Source organism: Salvelinus fontinalis, chromosome 19 (assembly GCF_029448725.1).
Source record: "Salvelinus fontinalis isolate EN_2023a chromosome 19, ASM2944872v1, whole genome shotgun sequence".
Classification (NCBI taxonomy): domain Eukaryota; kingdom Metazoa; phylum Chordata; class Actinopteri; order Salmoniformes; family Salmonidae; genus Salvelinus; species Salvelinus fontinalis.
The window spans coordinates 44,698,337-44,726,033 of NC_074683.1; the positions used below are offsets into that span (position 1 = coordinate 44,698,337).

Genomic DNA, 27,697 nt, shown 5'->3' on the forward strand with positions numbered 1-27,697 from the left:
CAGATTTCAAAAAAACTTTATGGAAAAAGCACAACATGCAATAATCTGAGACGGCGCTCAAATATAAATAACAATTCTCCGCCATGCTGGAGTCAACAGAAATACAAAATTACATCAGAAATATTCCCTTACCTTTGATTATCTTCATCAGAATGCATTCCGAGGAATCCTACTTCGACAATAAATTGTTGTTTTGTTCGATAATGTCAATTATTTATGTCCAAATAGCTACTTTTGCTAGCGCGTTCAGTACACATATCCAAACGCTCGTGCAACTCACGCATAACGTCGGATGAAAACTTCAAAAAGTTATATCACAGGTCGAATAAACTTGTCAAACTAAGTAGATAATCAATCTTCAGGATGTTGTTATCATATATATCCAATAACGTCCCAACCGGAGCATTCCTTCATGTCTGTAAAAGTTATGGAACGCAAGGCAATATCATGAGAAATGCGCGTGACCAGGAACTGGCAATCTGCCAGACCACTGACTGAAACACCTCCCATCCGGTCCCACATCACAGTATACACTTCATTCAACGTTCTACCGACTGTTGACATCTAGTGGAAGGTGTAGGAAGTGCCAACAAATCCATATCTTCCTGGGATTTGAATAGACGATGAGTAGAAAAAACACCAGCCTCAGAATTTCCACTTCCAGTTTGTAAGTTTGCCTGCCATATGAGTTATACTCACAGACATAATTCAAACAGTTTTAGAAACTTCAGAGTGTTTTCTATCCAATAGTAATAACAATATGCATATATTAGCATCTGGGACAGAGTAGGAGGCAGTTCACTATGGGCACGCAATTCATCCAAAGTGAAAATGCTGCTCCCTATCCCTAAAAAGTTAAAGAATATGATTAACCTACCCCACGCTGCATCTTGGTCCACTTCTTCAGACGAGCGTCACACACACAATAACATTGACGTATACGCTGACTTTGTGAGCGAGTTTATAAGGAAGTGTATAAGAGATGTTGTACCCACTGTGACTATTAAAACCTTCCCTAACCAGAAACCATGGATTGATGGCAGCATTCGCGCAAAACTGAAAGCACTTACCACCACATTTAATTATAGCAAGTTGACTGGAAACATGACCGAATACAAACAGTGTAGTTATTTCCTCCGTAAGGCAATCAAACAAGCAAAGCATCAGTATAGAGACAAAGTGGAGTTGCAATTCAACGGCTCAAACACGAACGTATATGGCAGGGTCTACAGACAATCACGGATTACAAAAAGAAAACCAGCCCTGTCGGAGACATCGATGTCTTGCTCAAAGACAAATTAAACAACTTCTTTCAGCGCTTTGAGGACAACACAGTACCACCGACACGGCCCACTACCAAAGACTGGGCTCTCCTTCTCTGTGGCCGATGTGAGTAAAACATTTAAACGTGTTAACCCTCACAAGGCTTCCCACAGATGGCATACCTAGCTGCGTCCTCAGAGCATGCGCAGACCAGCTGGCTGGTGTGTTTACGGACATATTCAATCAATCCCTATCCCAGTCAGCTGTCCCCACATGCTTCAAGATGGCCACCATTGTTCCTGTTCCCAAGAAACTAAGGTAACTGAACTAAATGACTATCGCCCCATAGCACTCACTTCTCTCATCATGAAGTGCTTTGAGAGACTAGTCAAGGATCATATCACCTTCACCCTACCTGTCACCATAGACCCACTCCAATTTGCATACCGCCCCAATAGGTCCACAGACGATTCAATCGCCATCACACTGCACACTGTCCTAACCCATCTGGACAAGAGGAAAACCAAGCATTCAACACTATAGTAACCCCCTAAACTCATCATTAAGCTTGAGACCCTGGGTCTCGACCCTGCCCTGTGCAACTGCGGTCTGCACAACACATCACCGGGGGCAAACTACCTGCCCTCCAGGACACCTACAACACCAGATGTCACAGGAAGAGAAAAAAGATCATCGAGGACAATAACCTCCCAAGCCACTACCTGTTCACCCCGCTTCCATCCGGAAGGCGAGGTCCGTACAGGTGCATCAAAGCTGGGACCGACAGATTGAAAAACAGCTTCTATCTCAAGGCCATCAGATTGTTAAACAGCCACCACTAGCACAGAGAGGCGGCTGCCTAACCTCAGAATTGATATCATTGGCCACTTTAATAAATGGAACACTAGTCACTTTAATAATGCCACTTTAAGAATGTTTACACATCTCGCATTACTCATCTCGTATGTATATACTGTATACTGTGCCCTTCACTATCTATTGCATCTTAGCCACTCTGTCACTGCTGATCCAGATATTTTATACTTATATATTCTCATCCCAATCCTTTACTAGATTGTGTGTATTAGGTTTTGTTGTGGAATCTGTTAGATATTGCCTGTTAGATACTGCTGCACTGTCGGATCTAGAAGCATAAGCATTTCGCTACACTCGCAATAACATCAGCTAACCATGTGTATGTGACCAACACAATTTTCTTTGATTTTGATTTGATTCACTGTCTTCGTGGTAAGCAACTCCAGCGTAGATACTCCAGTGTAGATTTGGCCTTGTGTTTTAGATTATTGTCCTGCTGAAAGTTGTATTCATCTCCCGGTCTTTGTGGTTGAATCTGTTTTTTGAAAATCACTGCTCAACTGAGGGTCCTTACAGATAATTCATTGTATTGTACAGAGATGAGGTAGTCATTCAAAAATCATGTTAAACACTATTATTGCACACAGGGTGTGTCCATGCAACTTATTATGTGAATTGTTGAGCACATTTTTACTCCACATTTGGGAAACGATGTTCTAGCTGAAGTTATGAAATCTAGCATAATTGTGAGAACACAATGTTTTATAGCAGAAGGGTGTGTGGTTTGTGAACCCTTAAAATGTCATGAGAAACATTTATGATGACACTATCTTACCACATACTTGTGTGTATGTGTGTGTGTGTGTGTGTGTGTGTGTGTGTGTGTGTGTGTGTGTGTGTGTGTGTACATTTCCTCTTATCAGCTGGCAGTAAAGGACAAACAAAGCTATTCCCAGAGGTCTATATTTAACAGTATGGTGGGAAGTGGCCTAATTTGGGAAACATGTTTTTTCCAAACACACACTCTTTGCTTTTCCATCAGTCCTCTGCTCCTGGCTGCTGCTTTTCCAATCGGAACACCCAGCTTCCGACTAAGTGCGTCACAGAAATGGAAACAGCCTACTTTCACCGTTGGTGATTCCCACCTCCCTTAACCACCAATCAACATGTGTGTGTGTGTGGGGGGGGTCATGACGGTGAACACATCATTTATTTATTCATTTGTATGTATTACCACACTGATTGCGGTACTTTATTGGGGTCTTATTGATTTTACCTGGAAAAATGACATTGATAAGTACTGAATGAATACCATACTGACTGTTTTGATAGGTTGTGGTTTAGATATGACTCATGAGTTAGGGGTATCACCCTCTTGTTTAATTAATGTACCTTAATGAGTCACGAATAGTGTATGTCTGTATATTGTATGCTATACAGTACGTGTCATATGTTACGTTAGCCTCTTTGCTCCTGTCGCTGAAGACTACAACCCATATCACTGAAAACATATTTACCAGGCCTCTGGTTTACCTATTTCCGTCACTGAAAGAGAATCTATTATCTGGAATGCCTTACCAGTCGATACAGGTTATTAAATGAGATATACACTTCCATTCCTGTTTCTCTCCTTTTGGACAGAAACATACATACCCACAAACACACTACTCTGTAGTAGTTGCCATGCCAGATTACTGTGTGATCTCAGATGCCCGAGCACCTTTAGGGAGATGGGGAGTGAATTTGGTAAACTCTGGAAAACATTTATTTTCACACATTTAATTACCCATACCAACTGATATGGCATTCCAGATTATAGATATACCTTCGGTGATGGCAAATGTTTATTGGAAATAGATATATGGGAGGGCTGGTGAATATGTTTTTGGGAATAGATATATGGGAGGGCTGGTGAATATGTTTTTGGGAATAGATATTGGGAGGGCTGGTGAATATGTTTTTGGAAATAGATATATGGGAGGGCTGGTGAATATGTTTTTGGGAATAGATATATGGGAGGGCTGGTGAATATGTTTTTGGGAATAGATATATGGGAGGGCTGGTGAATATGTTTTTGGGAATAGATATATGGGAGGGCTGGTGAATATGTTTTTGGGAATAGATATATGGGAGGGCTGGTGAATATGTTTTTGGGAATAGATATATGGGAGGGCTGGTGAATATGTTTTTGGGAATACGGGCTGTCGTTTTCAGTGACAGGAGCCCAACGTGTACAGGTCTCCCGGACCAACGAGGCTAATGTGTACAGGTCTCCCGGACCAACGAGGCTAATGTGTACAGGTCTCCCGGACCAACGAGGCTAATGTGTACAGGTCTCCCGGACCAACGAGGCTAATGTGTACAGGTCTCCCGGACCAACGAGGCTAACGTGTACAGGTCTCCCGGACCAACGAGGCTAATGTGTACAGGTCTCCCGGACCAACGAGGCTAACGTGTACAGGTCTCCCGGACCAACGAGGCTAATGTGTACAGGTCTCCCGGACCAACGAGGCTAACGTGTACAGGTCTCCCGGACCAACGAGGCTAATGTGTACAGGTCTCCCGGACCAACGAGGCTAATGTGTACAGGTCTCCCGGACCAACGAGGCTAATGTGTACAGGTCTCCCGGACCAACGAGGCTAACGTGTACAGGTCTCCCGGACCAACGAGGCTAACGTGTACAGGTCTCCCGGACCAACGAGGCTAACGTGTACAGGTCTCCCGGACCAACGAGGCTAACGTGTACAGGTCTCCCGGACCAACGAGGCTAACGTGTACAGGTCTCCCGGACCAACGAGGCTAACGTGTACAGGTCTCCCGGAGCAACGAGGCTAACGTGTACAGGTCTCCCGGACCAACGAGGCTAATGTGTACAGGTCTCCCGGACCAACGAGGCTAATGTGTACAGGTCTCCCGGACCAACGAGGCTAACGTGTACAGGTCTCCCGGACCAACGAGGCTAACGTGTACAGGTCTCCCGGACCAACGAGGCTAATGTGTACAGGTCTCCCGGACCAACGAGGCTAATGTGTACAGGTCTCCCGGACCAACGAGGCTAATGTGTACAGGTCTCCCGGACCAACGAGGCTAACGTGTACAGGTCTCCCGGACCAACGAGGCTAATGTGTACAGGTCTCCCGGAGCAACGAGGCTAACGTGTACAGGTCTCCCGGACCAACGAGGCTAATGTGTACAGGTCTCCCGGACCAACGAGGCTAATGTGTACAGGTCTCCTGGACCAACGAGGCCAATGTGTACAGGTCTCCCGGACCAACGAGGCTAATGTGTACAGGTCTCCCGGACCAACGAGGCTAACGTGTACAGGTCTCCCGGACCAACGAGGCTAACGTGTACAGGTCTCCCGGACCAACGAGGCTAACGTGTACAGGTCTCCCGGACCAACGAGGCTAATGGGTACAGGTCTCCCGGACCAACGAGGCTAATGTGTACAGGTCTCCCGGACCAACGAGGCTAATGTGTACAGGTCTCCCGGACCAACGAGGCTAACGTGTACAGGTCTCCCGGACCAACGAGGCTAACGTGTACAGGTCTCCCGGACCAACGAGGCTAACGTGTACAGGTCTCCCGGACCAACGAGGCTAACGTGTACAGGTCTCCCGGACCAACGAGGCTAACGTGTACAGGTCTCCCGGACCAACGAGGCTAACGTGTACAGGTCTCCCGGACCAACGAGGCTAACGTGTACAGGTCTCCCGGACCAACGAGGCTAACGTGTACAGGTCTCCCGGAGCAACGAGGCTAACGTGTACAGGTCTCCCGGACCAACGAGGCTAATGTGTACAGGTCTCCCGGACCAACGAGGCTAATGTGTACAGGTCTCCCGGACCAACGAGGCTAACGTGTACAGGTCTCCCGGACCAACGAGGCTAACGTGTACAGGTCTCCCGGACCAACGAGGCTAATGTGTACAGGTCTCCCGGACCGACGAGGCTAATGTGTACAGGTCTCCCGGACCGACGAGGCTAACGTGTACAGGTCTCCCGGACCGACGAGGCTAACGTGTACAGGTCTCCCGGACCGACGAGGCTAACGTGTACAGGTCTCCCGGACCGACGAGGCTAACGTGTACAGGTCTCCCGGACCAACGAGGCTAACGTGTACAGGTCTCCCGGAGCAACGAGGCTAACGTGTACAGGTCTCCCGGAGCAACGAGGCTAACGTGTACAGGTCTCCCGGACCAACGAGGCTAACGTGTACAGGTCTCCCGGAGCAACGAGGCTAACGTGTACAGGTCTCCCGGACCAACGAGGCTAATGTGTACAGGTCTCCCGGACCAACGAGGCTAATGTGTACAGGTCTCCCGGACCAACGAGGCTAATGTGTACAGGTCTCCCGGAGCAACGAGGCTAATGTGTACAGGTCTCCCGGACCAACGAGGCTAATGTGTACAGGTCTCCCGGAGCAACGAGGCTAATGTGTACAGGTCTCCCGGAGCAACGAGGCTAATGTGTACAGGTCTCCCGGACCAACGAGGCTAATGTGTACAGGTCTCCCGGACCAACGAGGCTAACGTGTACAGGTCTCCCGGACCAACGAGGCTAACGTGTACAGGTCTCCCGGACCAACGAGGCTAACGTGTACAGGTCTCCCGGACCAACGAGGCTAACGTGTACAGGTCTCCCGGACCAACGAGGCTAATGTGTACAGGTCTCCCGGACCAACGAGGCTAATGTGTACAGGTCTCCCGGACCAACGAGGCTAATGTGTACAGGTCTCCCGGACCAACGAGGCTAATGTGTACAGGTCTCCCGGACCAACGAGGCTAACGTGTACAGGTCTCCCGGACCAACGAGGCTAACGTGTACAGGTCTCCCGGACCAACGAGGCTAACGTGTACAGGTCTCCCGGACCAACGAGGCTAACGTGTACAGGTCTCCCGGACCAACGAGGCTAAATGTGTACAGGTCTCCCGGACCAACGAGGCTAATGTGTACAGGTCTCCCGGACCAACGAGGCTAATGTGTACAGGTCTCCCGGACCAACGAGGCTAATGTGTACAGGTCTCCCGGACCAACGAGGCTAACGTGTACAGGTCTCCCGGACCAACGAGGCTAATGTGTACAGGTCTCCCGGACCAACGAGGCGAATGTGTACAGGTCTCCCGGACCAACGAGGCTAATGTGTACAGGTCTCCCGGACCAACGAGGCTAACGTGTACAGGTCTCCCGGACCAACGAGGCTAACGTGTACAGGTCTCCCGGACCAACGAGGCTAATGTGTACAGGTCTCCCGGAGCATGAGGCTAATGTACCATATGACATATACTGTATAGCATACACTCTGAGTGACTTGCTAAGGTGATGGTTATGTCACTTAGTCCTCCATACCTTGGTGAGCGTATGAGGTACGGTATGCTACACAGTATATGGTTTACCAGCCATTGTCCAGTACCTTGGTGAGGTCCAGGTACCTCCGAGGCTCGCGGCCTGCGGGGTTCAGGGTGGAGGGGGATGACATCCTGTTTAGGAGAAGTGCTGCTTTGGGCCCCCTCAGAGCCATCTTGGCCTGGCCCGGTACCAGTGACCCAGTCTGGGTCAGCTTGGACTGGAACAACTGCTGCACCAACACACTCTCACTGGCTGTACAGGGGAATCACAGAGAGAGAGAGAGAGAGAGAGAGAGAGAGAGAGAGAGAGAGAGAGAGGAGAGAGAGAGAGAGAGAGAGGAGAGAGAGAGAGAGAGAGAGAGAGATGAGAGGAGAGAGAGGAGAGAGAGAGAGAGAGGAGAGAGAGAGAGAGAGAGAGGAGGAGGAGAGACGAGAGAGAGGAGAGAGAAGAGAGTTGAGATAGAGAGGAGAGACGAGAGAGGAGAGACGAGAGAGAGGAGAGAGAAGAGAGAGGAGAGAGAAGAGAGAGAGAGAGAGAGAGTGAGAGAGAGAGAGAAGAGAGAGAGAGAGAGAGAGAGAGAGAGAGAGAGAGGGAGAGGGAGAGGGAGAGGGAGAGGGAGAGGGGGAGGAAAGGGAGTTGAGAGGAAGGAGGGAGGAAGACAATTGGAGAGCGTTGATTGGAGGAGAGGATCAGCGGGAGCAGGAGAGGAGGAAGGAGAGAGAGGGAGAGAGATATAGAGAGGAGCAGACAGTAGACATGAGGGGATTAAGAGGAGAAGGATGGTTGGAAGGAAGGAAAGAGGAGAAGTAAGGGGGAGGCAAGGGAGCAATAATAGCCATGTAAACAATCAGCTCCATAAGAGAGTAGGCTGAGCATGCTGCCAAAGAACACGTGAAGCAGCCCTGGAAAACAATGAGATCTTTGAGAGAGGCATGTGTGTGTGGGAGGGGAGTGTGTGTGGTGTGTGGTGGTGAGAGAGAGAGAGAGAGAGAGAGAGAGAGAGAGAAGGCAGAGAGAAAGAGAGAGAAAAAGAGAGATCTTGAAAGGAAAAATAAACAAGAGTCCTAGACTGGTTGTAGGGAGTAATGACTGTGGGCTCCAGAGGCAATTGTCTCTTCATTTATGTAATCATAATCCCCCTCCACCCCCACCACCTGACTACTGAGGCCCACAAGGCACTCTCCATACATACAGCTCAGCCCACCCTCAGCCCCTGCTCTCAGCCCCCGCCCTCACACACCCTTCAATCTAAACTCACCTTTACCCTTTGGTACATAGGACATGGATGGGAAGGAGGGGCTGAGATGTATCCACAGGAGGATGCTGAGGGGAGGACAGCTAATAATAATGGCTGGAATGGAGTAAATGGAATGGTATCAAACACATAGAAACCATGTGTTTGATGTATTCGGTACCATTCCATGTATTCCGTTCCAGCCGTTACTATGAGCCTGTCCTCCCCAATTAATGTGCAACCGGCCGCCTGTGGCTGTATCATATTATCTGAGCTGGAAGTGTTTGTGGGTATGTATGTTTCTGTCCTAAAGGAGTAAAACAGGAAGGTGTGGCTGTATCATATTATCTGAGCTGGAAGTGTTTGTGGGTATGTATGTTTCTGTCCTAAAGGAGTGAAACAGGAAGGTGTGGCTGTATCATATTATCTGAGCTGGAAGTGTTTGTGGGTATGTATGTTTCTGTCCTAAAGGAGTGAAACAGGAAGGTGTGTGTGTATCATAATGTGTGTACATTGTGTGTATGTGCACAAAGGAACAAAAGCAAGAGAGAGGGACAGAGAGAGGTACAAAAAGCCAACTCTGAAGGGGTAGCCTTGATTAGGCACATCTTGTAAATTACAGCAAACCACAGTAATTAGCCCTAGAGACGCTAAACTAGCTGCTCCTGGCTCTGACACAAAGTCTGCCTGTGTCCTGCTATGCTTGGCTCACAACTACACCAGCACACATCTGGCCATGCTCAATAGACTATATACCCACTACTGCTGTGTTTGGGTCGTTCCATATGAATTCAATCATTTTCTGACAGTACCCCTTCCAGATATGTTTGCCCATGGAAGAAGTGGTCAGAAAGTGACTTTTTGGACCTGAATGACAAAACCTTCAGGAGATTAGAGGTGGTCAAAGTTGATCCATTTTGCATTCCCCATCCTACCATGGGACAAGCATGTCTTCATCACTGGAAAAGATAAACGGTTGAGTTTGATATTGTATTATCCTTACAAACAGGATTGTCAAACTATTTGATTATTTATTGAAAAAAAAAATTAAATGTTTTACCTAAAAACGTGTCAACTCAATGTTTTCTCCTATGTTGTAGCTTAGACCCTATTTTACATTGTCTGAGGTGTTTGTGTTTTGCCTGTCATCGGTTGAGACACAGCATTCTTTTGAATTCAGGGTGAATGTCATTTCAATCATAGAAACATAATTTTGGAATGAACCTATCCCTTCAGACCACTACAATTTAGCTGGTACACCATTGACATTTAATTGAATTTATACATTTCAATTACTATCAGGAAGATGGCCACCAGTCCAACCACCATCGAATGACATCTTGAATTGGAATGTCTATTCTATTATTTATATCTCTATGATTTCAATAGGTTTCCTTTGAAAGTTTGACAGTTTAATTTAAAACAATGGATATTTCCACTCAAGTCACAACACAAACACCTCAGATCATGTGAAATAGGGTCTAAGCTACAGCTTATGCGTGTTTAGTTAATATATGCTTAAGGTAAAGAAATTACAATTTTAATTTTTAAAAGTTTTTTTTTCAAGAAATAATTAAATTGTTTGACAACCCTGTTAGTAAGCTTTCTAATGATATTAAACTCAACTATTTATATTTTTCAAAGATAAAGACATGAATGTCTCATGGTAGGGTGGGGTACGCAAAATGTTCAAGGTTTCTTAAAATCAAAAGGGGTGCAGTCAGAAATTGATCGAAATTAAATGGAACTACCCGTGTGTGTGTGTGTGTGTGTGTGTGTGTGTGTGTGTGTGTGTGTGTGTGTGTGTGTGTGTGTGTGTGTGTGTGTGTGTGTGTGTGTGTGTGTGTGTGTGTGTGTGTGTGTGTGTGTGTGTGTGTGTGTGTGTGTGTATATATTTAGTGATACTTACACTTCAGAACCAGTAGCAGGCTTTGGGGGAGGGAGTCCTTGTTCTTCACCAGGGATCCTGTGAGGTCATAGGCCATCTACCAATCAGAGAACAGATATACAACATGTTAAAGATACACCTTTAAAATGTCAGATTCACTCACCTCATTGTATGTGAGTGTATTGCTGTGTGCGTGTGCGCGCGTGTGCGTATGTGAGTGAACACCTACTCACTTGGCCTGCGTAGTGTTTCACAGTGAAGGCAGGACCCTGGTCTATGGGTGGGGGGTTTCCATTGCCGTCCTTGGTTGTCAGGGATATGCCGTGTGTGGGTGTGCTGTCGAGGTGTGTCTGTAGTCTCTTGTAGAGCGTCTGTTCTGTAGGCCTCAGCGACTGACTCTCCTCATCCATCACAGACAGCAGACCTTGAGGCTTCTGGGAAGATGGAGGAGAGGGGTCACAGACAGATATAGAATGCATAGAACCATGGTACACTGTGCACTGACGCAGGGTAAAATATGTTTCAGCTCCTTAATGTTTCAGGTTAAGATTGGTAGTGTAACCTGATCTTGTACCACAAAATCTATATAACCACACTAAAAACCAAAGCCTTTTCTAGAATGAGATATGTGTTATTTTTATAGGGGTTATCACAGTTCTTAAAGAGGCAGCGGTGCGGTGGAGACCTCAGACAACAAAACATTACCTGGAAGAAAAAGTCTAGAATGGCAGGCTGGTTGCCAGGTGACCGGAGCGTCTCCATGGCGATGGCCTCCTGTAGACACTCGGCCTGCTCCTGCTGGAACAGCACCTCGGAGACATACTGCCTCACTCGCTCGTTGGTCATGTTCACACACAGCTGGGAACACACACAAGTTAACATGCAAGTAAATGGTGTGTGGCAAATTCACACGGGACTAAAATTACAGATGTGGTGCTTTGTGCTTGTACACATAATTACATTACCTGACCTCCCTCAGTAAAACTCATGCCGTCTGATAAGGGCTACAGTAACATGTAAGCCTAATGTCCTAAACAATGGTTTCACCATAGGCCTAGGCAACTACGCAACGATGTATAGGCATATGCAATCACCGCAAATGGCTCACCAGCACTTCCCGCACTGCTCACATGCCTATCTCAAACCCTCATGAAAACTTTGGTTAAAAATGTAATGAAACAGTGAACTTTAAGAGTTGAGAAATAATAATAATAATAACGTTAAAGGAGCAGTTGTTATTTCCATTTTTGGAAATAATGTATATGTTCCCATTTATTCTTGAAGAATATAACTTAGAAATACCTCTTGAGCTTCGTTTAGCTTCCTTACCCAATCAGAACCCAAAATATAAGCTTGTTTTACTCAAACGTTTGTAAACCAAGTAAATGTAACCAAAGACTATGTAGCCTCAGAACATGGTTAAAACTATAATTTTGATATCATGGATATCATGGATTCGTTGCATCCATAGCTCTGTCTATGAATCTGAGGGTGGTTACATTTCTCCAGCCCCATCACCCAGGTTTTACTGAAATAGGGGTGGGAAGAATGCTTTGTTATTATACTAACATCAAGGCGGTGGCCCGCTCCTGTAGGTTCATGCTCTACAACATCCGCAGAGTACGACCCTGCCTCACACAGGAAGCGGCGCAGGTCCTAATCCAGGCACTTGTCATCTCCCGTCTGGATTACTGCAACTCGCTGTTGGCTGGGCTCCCTGCCTGTGCCATCAAACCCCTACAACTCATCCAGAACGCCGCAGCCCGTCTGGTGTTCAACCTTCCCAAGTTCTCTCACGTCACCCCGCTCCTCCGCTCTCTCCACTGGCTTCCAGTTGAAGCTCGCATCCGCTACAAGACCATGGTGCTTGCCACGGAGCTGTGAGGGGAACGGCACCTCAGTACCTTCAGGCTCTGATCAGGCCCTACACCCAAACAAGGGCACTGCGTTCATCCACCTCTGGCCTGCTCGCCTCCCTACCACTGAGGAAGTACAGTTCCCGCTCAGCCCAGTCAAAACTGTTCGCTGCTCTGGCACCCCAATGGTGGAACAAACTCCCTCACGACGCCAGGACAGCGGAGTCAATCACCACCTTCCGGAGACACCTGAAACCCCACCTCTTCAAGGAATACCTAGGATAGGATAAAGCAATCCTTCTGCCCCCCCCCCCCCCCTTAAAAGATTTAGATGCACTATTGTAAAGTGGCTGTTCCACTGGATGTCATTAGGTGAATGCACCAATTTGTAAGTCGCTCTGGATAAGAGCGTCTGCTAAATGACTTAAATGTAAATGTAAATGTTATTGCACTGATGATTGCCACTGTAAAGCTCTGCCTCCTCTCCATGATATGGAGCCCCCAATCCAGAGCCAAGAGCCGGCTATATGTCTATAGCTTACTTTAGCTACTGTACTGCTATAATAAAATGTGCCATTGTTTACTTAGAAGTAAAATAACAGGGCTTAGCTAGAGGTTACTGCCAAAATAAAAGAAACAGCAACATAAAGTGTCTTAATAGGGTGTTAGGCCACCACAAGCCAGAACAGCTTCAATGTGCCTTTGCATAGACTCTACTAGTGTCTGGAAATCTATTGGAGGGATGTGACACCATTCTTCCATGAGAAATTCCATAATTTGGTGTTTTGTTGATGGTGGTAGAAAACACTATCTCAGGCACTGCTCCAGAATCTCCCATAAGTGTTCAATTGGGTTGAGATCTGGTGACTGAGATGGCCGTGGTATATGGTTTACATCGTTTTCATCCTGATCAAACCATTCAGTGACCACTCATGCCCTGTGGATGGGGGCATTATTATCCTATAGGGGCATAGCCATAGTAGCCAAAATAATGGCCTGCCCAGCATTTTTTTTACATGAGCCTAAGCATGATGGGATGTTAATTGCTGAATTAACTCAACCACACCTGTGTTGAAGCACCTGCTTCCAATATACTTTGTATCCCACATTTATTCAAGTGTTTTCATTATTTTGGCAGTTACTTGTATATTGCACAATGGGCATTAAGGGTTCAATGCAAATATCTCTTGCTTATCATAGTTAATTTGCTTAATATTGGGATGGGAGAGCTGTCACTCCCCTTACTGTAAGCAATCACAAATCAAAGTACCAAATATTTCTGTCCAGTCCATGACGTTGCAGCTCGTGTCGTTACCATGCCAATTTTAATGGTGGCACCCAGTCCCAAATAAGCATTGGATCCGAAATCAAAATATTCAAAGTTATGCAAAGATGCTATTTCTATATGACAAACATCCAGAACATGTATTTATGGCTGTTTAGATTGTAAAATGCTTCCATTCCCCTTTAACATTTATTGGATATCACAATGACTTGTAAGAAACAACAGAAATAATTAAATTGTGGGATATTTAATTTACATTTGATTTAGTCTTTGAACTTGAATTGTATTTTAGTCTAATTCTACTCTCTTGTCCTTGAGTGCCGTCTATGACAGCGTCAGTCAGTCAGTCTCAGCAGGTGTTGATGTTTGTAAAGCATGAGCTCATTAAGGAAATGCTGAGCAGGCACAATACAGCTCTGACGAACAAACTCTAACAAGCCCAGGCCGCATTAATGACCCTGATCTGTGTGTGCATCGTGTGTGTGTGTGTGCCATGAACACTCTAAATTATCATGCTTGTTTTGTTGACACCTGCCCCTCCCCTATCTCTTCAGAGTGTAATGTGTAATCCAGTGATTAGTTGTCTTCAATAACAGACAGGGTCTCCTCAAACATGGACCTGAACACCGGAACACAGGAAACACACTGGGGGAAGGAGGGATGAGGGAGGAATGGGGGTGAAGGGGTCGAATGGGGGTGGAGGGGGAGAATGGGGGAAGAGGGATGTTTAATCCCCAATAAATGTCTACCCGTCTCTTTCTTTCATCCACTCTTACCCATCTATCTCTCCTACACCTCTCTCCATCTCTCTCTCTCACTCGTTCTAAGATTCCCTTGTCAGGTTAGATCTGTGAATTCCCCTCTTCCGTTCGGATTAAAGAACATCCTGAAAGGAAAGCAATTGATATCTTACCACTTCCAACACACACACACACACACGGTTTGATCAGGGGTGGTCCCAAGGGGAGAGTGGGAAAGCCGAGGGCAGCATGGGTAAGCACTTATTTCCTTGAACACCTCCAATGTTCCGCTCGGATTAAAGAACATCCTGAGAGAAAAGCAATTGACATCTTACCACTTCCAACACACACACACACACACACACACACACACACACACACACACACACACACACACACACACACACACACACACACACACACACACACACAGTGATATAGAGACTTCCAGCTAAACTCTCTGATCCTTGTCCGTACAGTGGAGAAGTCCATAAGATCTAGAGACCAAGGCTTTACACACAATATTTATGAACGAAAGAACAGAGGGAGAGAGATGGCTGAAAGAAAGACATGGGCAATGACAATAACATACTGTTGTGAATCATTAACACGCACACACAAACAGGCTATTTGTTGTGGGCCTAATCCAGGGGAGACACAGAGTCAAAGGTATTGTGTCTGCTTTTTTATCCAAAGCAACTTTCAGTCATCAAACCCACTATGCTGGCTTTTGCAAGCACCATGCTCTACTAACTGAGCTACAGAGGACCATAAAATAAACACTGCCATGTGGTCCTGGTCTCAAAGGGTTAACCTAGACTTGTTATATACAGTGGGGGAAAAAAATATTTAGTCAGCCACCAATTGTGCAAGTTCTCCCAATTAAAAAGATGAGAGAGGCCTGTAATTTTCATCATAGGTACAATTCAACTATGACAGACAAAATGAGAAAAAAAATCCAGAAAATCACATTGTAGGATTTTTAATGAATTTATTTGCAAATTATGGTGGAAAATAAGTATTTGGCCACCTACAGACAAGCAAGATTTCTGGCTCTCACAGACCTGTAACTTCTTCTTTAAGAGGCTCCTCTGTCCTCCACTCGTTACCTATATTAATGGCACCTTTTTGAACTTGTTATCAGTATAAAAGGCACCTGTCCACAATGTCAAACAGTCACACTCCAAACTCCACTATGGCCAAGACCAAAGAGCTGTCAAAGAACACCAGAAACAAAATTGTAGACCTGCACCAGGCTGGGAAGACTGAATCTGCAATAGGTAAGCAGCTTGGTTTGAAGAAATCAACTGTGGGAGCAATTATTAGGAAATGGAAGACATACAAGACCACTGATAATATCCCTCGATCTGGGGTTCCACGCAAGATCTCACCCCGTGGGGTCAAAATGATCACAAGAACGGTGAGCAAAAATCCCAGAACCACACGGGGGGACCTAGTGAATGACCTGCAGAGAGCTGGGACCAAAGTAACAAAGCCTACCATCAGCAAGGGCATTGAAGATGAAACGTGGCTCTTTCAGCATGACAATGATCCCAAACACATCGCCCGGGCAACGAAGAAGTGGCTTCGTAAGAAGCATTTCAAGGTCCTAGCCAGCCTCCAGATCTCAACCCCATAGAAAATCTTTGGAGGGAGTTGAAAGTCCGTGTTGCCTAGCAACAGCCCCAAAACATCACTGCTCTAGAGGAGATCTGCATGGAGGAATGGGCCAAAATACCAGCAACAGTGTGTGAAAACCTTGTGAAGACTTACAGAAAACGTTTGACCTCTGTCATTGCCAACAAAGGGTATTTAAAACCTGTTGAGGATAGAGGGCACTATTTACACTTTGGGGGAAAATCGTGCCCAATTTAAACGGCCTCGTACTCTATTCTTGCTCGTACAATATGCATATTATTATTACTATTGGATAGAAAACACTCTCTAGTTTCTAAAAGCGTTTGAATTTTGTCTGTGAGTAAAACAGAACTCATTTGGCAGCACACTTTCTGACCAGGAAGTGGAAAGTCTGAAAATGATGCTCTGTTCAAGGGCCTGCCTATAAATGGGAATGATACGTATGAGTATACATGCACGTCATACACCTTCTCCTAGATGTCAAGAGGAAGTGAGAGAAGAAATTAAGTGTTTATCTTGGTCTGAGGTGGAATATATCCTCTTGGCACGACGAGTCATCCATTTCCTGTTTTCTGGAAAGCGCGAAGATGGACCTGGAATTGCCTTCTGAAAAGCCGTCGTTATAGGCGACTACTATCTCCGGCTTTGATTTTATTTGATACATGTCACAATATCATCGTAAAGTATGTTTTTTCAATATAGTTTTATTCGATTTTTGAAATTTATTCGGGACGTTAGGCGTGTTGCGTTGTGTGCCTTTGTTCAGAAAGGAGAGCTTCGCGCCACTTGGCCAGTGTGCTTGCTAATTCAAGAGGGAAAAACGATGTTCTAAATCCAAACAACGACTGTTCTGGACAAAGGACCCCTTGTCCAACATTCTGATGGAAGATCACCAAAAGTAGGACCCATTTTGTGATGCTATTTCATATATCTGTCGAACTGTATACTAGTAGTTTTGCGCCCAGGTTTTGGCCACTCTCTCGCTATAACATGTCGTAATGAAGATATTTTTAGAATTCTAACACTGCGATTGCATTAAGAACTAGTGTATCTATCATTTCTTATACAACATGTATTTTTTTGTAATGTTTATGAATAGCTATTTGGTCAGAATAGGTGAGAGTCTAATAGAAATATCCGCACATTCTGGGAAAAAGAAGCTACGTTAGCATAATGGATAACCACTGATTTCAGCTCTAAATATGCACATTTTCGAACAAAACATAAGTGTATGTATAACCTGATGTTATAGGACTGTCATCTAAGGAAGGTTTATGAAGGTTAGTGAAAATTAATATCTTTTGCTGGTTTATTCGCTAACGCTAACGTGCTTATTGCTATTGCTAACGTGCCTTGATGAATGAATGCGGTAGTGTGGTAGGCTATTGTAGTGAGCTAATATAATGCTATATTGTGTTTTCGCTGTAAAACACTTAAAAAATCTGAAATATTGGCTGGATTCACAAGATGCTTGTCTTTCATTTGTTGTACACAATGCATTTTTCAGAAATGTTTTATGATGAGTATTTAGGTATTCCACGTTGGTCTCTATAATTACTCTGGCTGCTTCGGTGCTATTTTTGACGGTAGCTGTGATGGTAGCTGCAATGTAAAACTGATTTATACCTCAAATATGCACATTTTTCGAACAAAACATACATTTATTGTGTAACATGTTTTAAGACTGTCATCTGATGAAGTTGTTTCTTGGTTAGTTTGATTGGTTCTTGGTTAGTTAGGTTGGCTTTGTGCATGCTACCTGTGCTGTGAAAAATGTCTGTCCTTCTTTGTATTTGGTGGTGAGCTAACATAAATATATGTGCTGTTTTCGCTGTAAAACATTTTAAAAATCGGACATATTGACTGGATTCACAAGATGTGTATCTTTCATTTGCTGTATTGGACTTGTTAATGTGTGAAAGTTAAATATTTCCAAAAAATATTTTTTGAATTTTGCGCTCTGCCTTTTCAGTGGAATGTGGGAGGAGCTCCGCTAGCGGAACACCTGGGCCAGACAGGATAACAAAGTATTGAGATAAACTTTTGTTATTCACCAAATACTTATTTTCCACCATAATTTGCAAATAAATTCATAAAAAATCCTACAATGTGATTTTCTGGATTTTCTTTTCTCATTTTGTCTGTCATAGTTGAAGTGTACCTATGATGAAAATTACAGGCCTCTCTCATCTTTTTAAGTGGGAGAACTTGCACAATTGGTGGCTGACTAAATACTTTTTTGCCCCACTATAGTTAGCTGGTTGATACCTCTAAAACCTTCTCCACAGCCAGAAAAGATGACAGTAGCTCAGTCTGGCCTTGATGTTCGAACTATGTCTATGACTTGAGAATACCTCAGACAAACTAGAGCCATAGAACAAGACTCAATACAAATGGAAGGAGTGGAAACACACATATAATACGGCGTGGGGAAATCCATAATGTGAGTGTTGTGAAATTAACGTACCTGCTCAAATCCATTCCTCTGGAATTCCTCAAATCCAAAGATGTCCAGAATTCCAATCTCAAGAGCAGGATCTCTTTGGGAGAGGTGTGGAGGAGGGGAAAGATCAGAGAAGGAATTCACAAACAGTGTGACAGCTCCTCAGATGCCATGTTGTTGTGTGTCCCTGTTCGTGTGTATGTTTGATTTGGTGTGGCTAGAATGAATGGAAAAGTGTGTGTGTTCCCTGAAGTATATACAGTGCATTCAGATACTATTCAGACCCCATGAAGTCTTCCACATTTTGTTATGATACAGCCTTATTCTAAAATGGATGAAATAGTTTTTTTCCTCATCAATCTACACACAATATCCCATAATGACTAAGCAAAAACTAAAAATTGATATCGAATTTACATAAGTATTCAGACCCTTGAACTCAGTACTATGTTGAAGCACCTTTGGCAGCGTTTACAGCCTCGAGTCTTCTTGGGTATGACGCTACAAGCTTGGCACACCTGTATTTGAGGAGTTTCTCTCATTCTCGCACAGCTATTATCAGATCTCTCCAGAGATGTTTGATCGGGTTCAAGTCTGGGCTCTGGGCCATTGAAGGACATTCCGAGACTTGTCCTGAAGCCACTCCTGCGTTGTCTTGGCTGTGGGTCGTTGTCCTGTTGGAAGGAAAACCTTCGCCCCAGTCTGAGGTTCTGAGCTCTCTGGAGCAGGTTTTCATCAAAGATCACTTTGTACTTTGCTCAGTTCATCTTTCCCTCGATCCTGACTAGTCCCCCGTTAAAAAACAATCCCCACAGCATGATGCTTCCACTACCATAATTCACCATAGGGATGGTGCCAAACGTGAAGCTTGACATTCAGGCCAAAGCGTTCAATCTTGGTTTCATCAGACCAGAGAATCTTGTTTCTCACGGTCTGAGAGTTTTAGCAAATTCCAAGTGGGCTGTCATGTGCCTTTTACTGAGGAGTGGCTTCCGTCTGGCCCCTCTACCATAAAGGCTTGATTGGTGGAGTTCTGCAGAGATGGTTTTTCTTCTGGAAGGTTCTCCCATCTCCACAGAGAAACTCTGGAGCTCTGTCAGAGTGACCATCGGGTTATTGTTCCCCTCCCTGACCAAGTGTCACGCTCGCTATCCTCAAACTCCCTGTCATAAATCGACCAAGGCGCAGCGTGAATGTAGTTCCACATCTTTTAATGAAGTGAAACCGAAACAACCAAAAAACAAACAGGTAAACAGCAAAGAACGTGACGCACCCGAGGTGCACACAAACACACACGGAAAATAATTACCCACAAAACACATGTGGGAAAAGACTACCTAAATATGGTTCTCAATCAGAGACAACGATAGACAGCTGCGTTTGATTGAGAACCACACCTGGCCAAACACATAGAAATAGAAAATCATAGAACATAGACTGCCCACCCAAATCACACCCTGACCAAACCAAAATAAAGACATAAAACGCTCTCTACGGTCAGGGCGTGACACCAAGGCCCTTCTCCTCTGATTGCTCAGTTTGGCTGGGCTGCCAGCTATAGGAAGAGTCTTGGTGGCTCCAAACTTCTTCCATTTAAGAATGATGGAGGCAACTGGCACCCTTCTCCAGATCTGTGCCTCGACACAATCCTGTCTCGGAGCTCTACGGACAATTCCTTTGACATGGTTTTTTCTCTGACATTCACTGTCAACTGTGAGACCTTATATAGACAGGTGTGTGGCTTTCCAAGTCATGTCCAATCAATTGAATTTATCACAGGTGGACTCTGATCAAGTTGTAGAAACATCTCAAGGACGATCAATGGAAACAAGATGCACCTGAGCTCAATTTTGAGTCTCATACTGTAGCAAAGGGTCTGAACACTTATGTAAATAAGGTATTTCTGTTATTGTTTTTAATTAAATTTGCCAAAATTTCAAAATAAATGTTTTTGCTTTGTCATTATGGGGTATTGTGTGTAGATTGATGAGGAAATCATTTTATTTAATCCATTTTAGAATAAGGCTGTAACGTAACAAAATGTGGAAAAAGTAAAGTTGTCTGAATACTTCCCGAAGGCACTGTATATTAATTATTGCATATCTTGGTGTGTGTGTGTGTGTGCATGCATGTGTGTGTGTGTGTGTGTGTGTGTGTGTGTGTGTGTGTGTGTGTGTGTGTGTGTGTGTGTGTGTGTGTGTGTGTGTGTGTGTGTGCGTGCGTGCGTGCGTGCGTGCGTGCGTGCGTGCGTGTGTGTGTGTGTGAGAGTGTGAGAGTTTGAGAGTGAGTGAGTGAGTGAGTGAGTGAGTGAGTGAGTGAGTGAGTGAGTGAGTGAGTGAGTGAGTGAGTGAGTGAGTGAGTGAGTGAGTGAGTGAGTGAGTGAGAGTGAGAGAGAGAGAGAGGAGGGTCAATGCAAAAAAACACATTCCAGAAGATAATAGTGCTTATCTAACATGATGATAAGGCTGAAAAACATCAACACACCAAGACCAAGGACCCACTGGCCTCCACCTCTACGCTGTGTCTGTGTGTGTGTGGTCTCCAAGTCAACTCTGCGTGTGTTAGTACATAAAATGCAAACTATTCCAACTCTCCAGTGTAAACGATATGTTATGAGTGATAGTATCAGTGTTGTCTTTCTGACAGGCTTGCATGTGCTATTGTTGAGTCTGCGATGATGGACATATGACAGAAGGTTTTTAATGGGTATCTGTGCTGGCTGCCAATTAATTCCTTGTAGGGTTTACAATGAAAATTGTACATGCCTGCGATACACATGCACAGAGACGCGCGCACACACACACACGTTGCCCTACCCCATGTTGTCGTCCTGTCCCTGTAGGTGGTAGTTGCTGTTGTTGACCAGGTAGCTGAAGAGGCGTCCGTACAGGGCTTTAGCCAGCTGGTCTCTGTAGTGCTGTGACATCTCCACCGTGTGACGCCGTGTGATGACATCACCTGAAGGAAACAAGAGGGTAAACGCCATGGTGACCTGGGTCTGACATCCAAACGGTTACCATAGAAATCCTATTTTCAGTTTACAGATGGGAAGTATATTTGTATTTGTGAAGTCAGTCAATGTTTGGGGAAAAGACGAGGACATAGAGGGTGAGTGATTACCTTTGAAGTATTGCACATCTGAGGTGAGGGCAGAACTCAGGTCATCAGAACACACCTGTAGCATTCCAGATACTGGAGAGAGAGAAAAGGGGGAAAAAAGAGTAAGAGAGAGAAAAGAGAAAAGAGAAAGTGAATAAGTAAAGTGATAAAAGAACAGAAAACAGAGATAGGGAGTGGGTGATAAGGTCATACTCAGTTCAAGCCTAAACTTCAGTCACTCACAGAGAGATATAAACAGTTTAAAATATGACGTGTCACACTCTGACTAGTACTGATGGTGCTCTGAAAAAAACGAGGGTCAAATCATAACGTCAGTGATCTTCAGGTCGGAAAGTCGGAGCTCTAGAATGATGCCAGAGTTTCAAACTTGGAATTCGGAGTTGGATGATCTTTCAAAACTATTTTTCCCAGTCGGAGCTATTTTTTTCAGAGTTCCCAGTTGTCTCAAACACTTTGAAGTCGGAAGTCAGAGATTTCGGTGTTCCCAGTTGTTTTGATCAAAGCAACACTTCTCGCTCCAGCCTACATAATTCATTCTGACATCACTGAGCCGACATGACGAGTCGATCTCCGCTAAAACTCATCACCGCTTATATGCTGGCAGCGCTTAGTCATCCCTGACTCAGGGCATATGAACGAGCACAAAAACAGTGTGACAGGAACTCAGAATCCCAATGACCTCATGTCTCCTTGAGAGGGCCCTGTTTTGGTGTGGGAGATTACATAATTTGTCTACCCTCTCTGTGAGGTCAGGGTAACACGTGTGTAGTTGTGTCTTGTAATGTGGGGCGTAACGGGTCCTCTTCTCACAATGGTAACAGCATGAGAGGGAACAGGGGCTCACCAAACAGGTGACTATAGCAGACTGGCTGACACACCAACAGCAAATACATGACAGAATGGGAGAGAGTCTCTGTGTGTATGTGTGTGTAAGAGAGAGAAAGAGAGTAAAATAGGTCCTCAAGAACAATCCAGAGACACTATTTGCTGACAGCTACAAAGAGGAGAACGTAAACAACTTAATTTTCCACAAAGACCATCCCCTGGCATGGCACAGTGCTATAAGAGCACACTACCCCTATGTCAAGAGAGAGGGTATTGGCCCAGGGTGGAAACTCAGAAAACTAGACATTGAGGAAATTGGAACAACCTCTGTCAACGTGTACAAGTCTGGTACAGTAATGGTGCAGGGCATCCTCATGCAGTTCCAACAGGACTTTTACAGGATCAAAGAGAGAGCACAGCAGGAAAAGATCTCTGTGATGACTCCCCCATCCTGAGTGAGTCTGATCACACCTCTTCAACCTGTACAAGTCTGGGACCATAATGGTGCAGGGCATCCTCATGCAGTTCTAGCAGGACTTTTACAGGATCATAGAGAGAGCACAGCAGGAAAAGATCTCTGTGACGACTCCCCCATCCTGAGTGAGTCTGATCACACCTCTTCAACCTGTCCTACAGACGAGGATAGTCACCCCCCAGCGCTGAACACAACAAGGTCCCACAACTGCACTGCACCTCCATCATTGAAAGGGACACATTCCCAGAGCTGGAGAGAGACATGGTTGAGCTCAGAGAGCTAGTCCACACAATCCAGACATGACAAACCCAAAAAACAGACCAGCACAACAACATCCCTCCCAACAAGACCCGGAGGGCAGAAGGTAGAGATGGACAGCTGTCTGGGAGAGCTGGCTGCTCTACGGACTGAGGTGAGAGAACTTAGAGGCACACATGGCACTAAACGAGGAGGTGAGAAAGTTGAGGTGTGACAGAGTGTAGGACACTCCCCCAGAAGAACCAGTAGAACAGCCCACTTCAGACCCGGACCACAACCTCAACACCACAATGGGACAGACAACACAGGACCCACCAACTCAACAGACCCCACCCCTTCCCAACAGCGTCCCCTGTCAGCTCCCCTGATAGCCCTCTTCACACAGGCACAAATGACCTGAGGGCCCAGCAGGAAAAGTGGCCACAGCACTCAAGGGAGTGATTGATAAAGCTTATTCCACTTTCCCCAATGCACAAGTCTCCACCCTGCTACAACTAAAATACTTTCACCCTGCCACCATACAGCAGGTGAATGCAAGTATTTCACGTGACTTTGCCTCAAAACCTAATGTATACCTGGCCCACCACTCCATCCTGGACTTGAACAGCCTTTACGACCATGTCCACCTCTACAAGGCAGCACTCCCAACTTTTGCCAGGACCGTGAAGGACGTCACCCTCAACCGTAGCCCCAGCACCTCACACAGGATCAACAGAGCAACGGACAACAGGCCTAGACGAAGCGAGACACCCTCCCAGACCTGTAAGACCCCCTCCTGAAGGACCTGCACCGAGAGAACCCATGCCAAGAAGACCTACACCCAGACCACAGAATCACCAGCCACACCCCAACCAGCTAAGACCACCCTACGCAAACCCTGGCCACACCCTATATTGGCCCGCCCATATCAGAACTATGCCCCTTCTGCCAACCCCATTCCCCTCACCCCTGCGGCAAGAACCTCAACATGACAGCAGGACATATGACCAGACAGTGAGCAGAGCAACAGGCCCAACCCCCCCATTACACCCGCCCAAGCCCCATCCTGCGATCCAAGAGGTATGTATCAGATGTGCAACATGCTCTGCTCACACCTACTGTGATGATCTGTGTCTAAACCACACAAAAACAACACTAGACACTATGAAATGCAAAGCTTTTACTATCTCATCCTGGAATGTAAAAGGTCTGAGGTCATCTGCCTTTGGCCTAAAGAGCAGGAAACCAGACTTCATCAAAGAAATTGAAAATACAGACATTGTAATCCTACAAGAAACATGGTATAAAGGAGATGGACCCACTGGTTTCCCTCTAGGTTACAGAGAGCTGGGAGTCCCGTCCACCAAACTACCAGGTGTGAAACAGGGAAGAAACTCAGGGGGTACCCTAATTTGGTATAGAGCAGCCTTATTAATCATTTTTTATCATTTCCTTATTAATTTCTAGCCAGATGTAAAATGTTACTGTTTTGACTCATTTAATAGAGCGGGTTACACTCTATTAAATGAGTCAAAACAGTAACATTTTACATCTGGCTAGAAATTAATAAGGAAATGATCTCAACATATAAATTTTTCTTGTGTGTGCTACCTATATCCCCACAATAAAATTTCCATACTTTAACGATGACAGCTTCTCCATCCTAGAGGGTGAGATCAACAATTTCCAGGCCCAGTGACATGTACTAATCTGTGGCGACCTAAATGCCAGAACTGGACAAGAATCTGACATCCTCAGCACACAGGCAGATAAACATCCACCTGGAGGAGACAGCGTTCCCTCCCCCATATGCCCCCCTAGACAAAACTATGACCACATAACCAACAAAAGCGGTTCACAACTCCTGCAGCTCTGTCTGGCGCTGGGTATGTACATAGTCAATGGTAGGCTTCCAGGGGACTCCTACGGTAGGTACACCTATAGCTCATCTCTTGGCAGCAGAAATGTAGACTACTTAATCACTGACCTCAACCCAGAGTCTCTTAGAGCATTTACAGTCAGTTCACTGACACCCCTACAAAATAACACTACTTGAACGGAGCTATGCTCAATCATGAGGCATAAAAGCTGAAGGAAATGAATAATATTAAGAAATGCTACAGATGGAAGGAAAGTGTGGAAATCTTCCAAAAAACAATTAGGCAACATCAAATTCAATCCCTTCTAGACAATTTCCTGGACAAAATGTTTCACAGCAATAGTGAAAGTGTAAACTTGGCAGTAGAAAACCTAAACAGTATATTTGACCTCTCCGCTTCCCTATCAAATCTCCAAATTTCAAGAAGACAACCTAAGAAAATGAACAACAATGACAAATGGTTTGATGAAGAATTCTAAAACCTAAGCAAGAAATTGAGAAACCTATCCAGCTAAAAACATAGAGACCCAGAAAACCTGAGTCTATGGCTTCACTATGGTGAATCACTGAAACAACACAGAAATAACCCATGTAAAAAGAAGGAACAGCACGTCAGAAATCCGCTAAATTTATTGAAAGAATCCATAGAATTGAATCACTTCTTTGAAAATTGGAAAACTCAAAACAAGCAACAATACAAAGAGGTATCTATCCAAAACGAAAATGTATGGATAAACCACTTCCCTATCTTTTTGGCTCTATAACAAAGAACAAATAGCAAAAACATATACATGATCAAATACAAATCTTAGAATCAACTATTAAAGACTACCAGAACTCACTGGATTCTCCAATTAAATTGAATGAACTACAGGACAAAATACAAACCCTCTACCACAAAAAGCCTGTGGGGTAGATGGTATCCTAAATAAAATGATAAAATATGAAGACCACAAATTCCAATTGGCTATAATTTAACTCTTTAACATCATCCACAGCTCTGGCATATTCCCAATATTTGTAACCAAGGAATGATCACGCCAATCCACAAAAGTAGATACAAATTTGACCCCAATAACTACCGTGGGATATGCGTTAACAGAAACCAACATTGTATTATCAATAAACAGCACACACATACATTTCCTCAGTGAAAACAATGTACCTAGCAAATGTCAAATATGCTTTTTACCAAATTACCGTACGACAGACCACATATTCACCCTGCACACTCTATTTGGCAAACAAACAAACCAAAACAAAGGCAAAGTCTTCTCATGCTTTGTTGATTTAAAAAAAGCTTCAGATTCAATTTGGCATGAGGCCCTGCTATACAGATTGATAGATAGTGGTGTTGGGGGGGAAATATACAACATTATATAATCCATGTACACAAACAACAAGTGTGCAGTTAAAATTGGCAAAAAACACACAAATTTCTTTCCAACCGGCCAGGGAGTGAGACAGAGATGCAGCTTAAGCCCCACCCTCTTCAACATATATGTCAACGAATTGGCGAGTGCACTAGAACAGTCTGCAGCACCCGGCCTCACTTTAATAGATCCTAAAGTAAAATGTCTACTGGTTGCTGATGATCTGGTGCTTCTGTCCCCACCCAAGGAGGGCCTACAGCAGTACCTAGATCTTCTGCACAGATTATGTCAGACCTGGGCCCTGACAGTAAATCTCAGTAAGACAAAAATAATGGTGTTACAAAAAAGGTTAAGTTGGCATAACCACAAATACAAATTCCATCTAGACACCGTTGCCTTATAGCACACAACAAACGACATACCTTGGCCTAAACATTAGCGCCACAAGTAACTTCCACAAAGCTGTGAACGATCTGAGAGACAAGGCAAGAAGGGCCTTCTATGCCATCAAAAAGGAACATAAAATTCGATATACCAATTAGGATCTGGCTAAAATTAACTTGAATCAGTTATAGAACCTATTTCCCTTTACGGTTGTGAGGTCTGGGGTCCACTCACCAACCAAGAAATCACAAAATGGGGCAAACACCAAATTGAGACTCTGCATGTAGAATTCTGCAAAAATATCCTCTGTGTACAATGTAAAACATCAAATAATGCATGCAGAGCAGAATTAGGCTGATACACGCTAATTATCAAAATCCAGAAAAGAGCCGTTAAATTCTACAACCACCTAAAAGGAAGCAATTCCCAAACCTTCCATAACAAAGCCATCACCTACAGAGAGATGAACCTGGAAAAGAGCTCCCTAACAAGCTGTTTCTGGGGGTTTGTTCACAAACACAGAACCCACAGAGTCCCAGAACAGCAACAAAATCAGACCCCTATTTAAATCATGAGAAAACAAAAAGATAATTACTTGGCACATTGGAAAAAAATTACAAAATAACTGAGACAACTAGAATCCTATTTGGCCCGAAACAGAGAGTATACAGTGGCAGAATACCTGACCACTGTGACTAACCTAAAATTAAGGACATCTTTGACTATGTACAGACTCAGTGAGCATAGCCTTGCTATTGAGAAAGGCTGCTGAAGGAGAAGACAGGCTATGTGCACACTGCCCACAACATGAGGTGGAAACTGAGCTGCACTTCCTAACCTCCTGCAAAATGTATGATCATATTAGAGACACACATTTCCCTCTGATTACACA

At 44.7% G+C, this 27,697-nt stretch overlaps 1 protein-coding gene across 3 annotated transcripts in view; it reads right to left on the minus strand.

Moving 5' to 3' along the window:
• myo16 (myosin XVI) overlaps positions 1 to 27,697 on the minus strand; it is a 259,436-nt gene that overhangs the window by 65,858 nt on the left and 165,881 nt on the right. For all 3 annotated transcript variants that reach the window (XM_055871717.1, XM_055871716.1, XM_055871718.1), the window contains exons 19-25: positions 21,633 to 21,704; positions 21,329 to 21,470; positions 18,537 to 18,609; positions 11,256 to 11,408; positions 10,784 to 10,984; positions 10,572 to 10,647; positions 7,493 to 7,680 (exon numbers count right to left, since the gene is read on the minus strand). In XM_055871717.1, the coding sequence (XP_055727692.1) occupies positions 7,493 to 7,680; positions 10,572 to 10,647; positions 10,784 to 10,984; positions 11,256 to 11,408; positions 18,537 to 18,609; positions 21,329 to 21,470; positions 21,633 to 21,704 (905 nt within the window). The remainder of the gene's footprint in view (positions 1 to 7,492; positions 7,681 to 10,571; positions 10,648 to 10,783; positions 10,985 to 11,255; positions 11,409 to 18,536; positions 18,610 to 21,328; positions 21,471 to 21,632; positions 21,705 to 27,697) is intronic.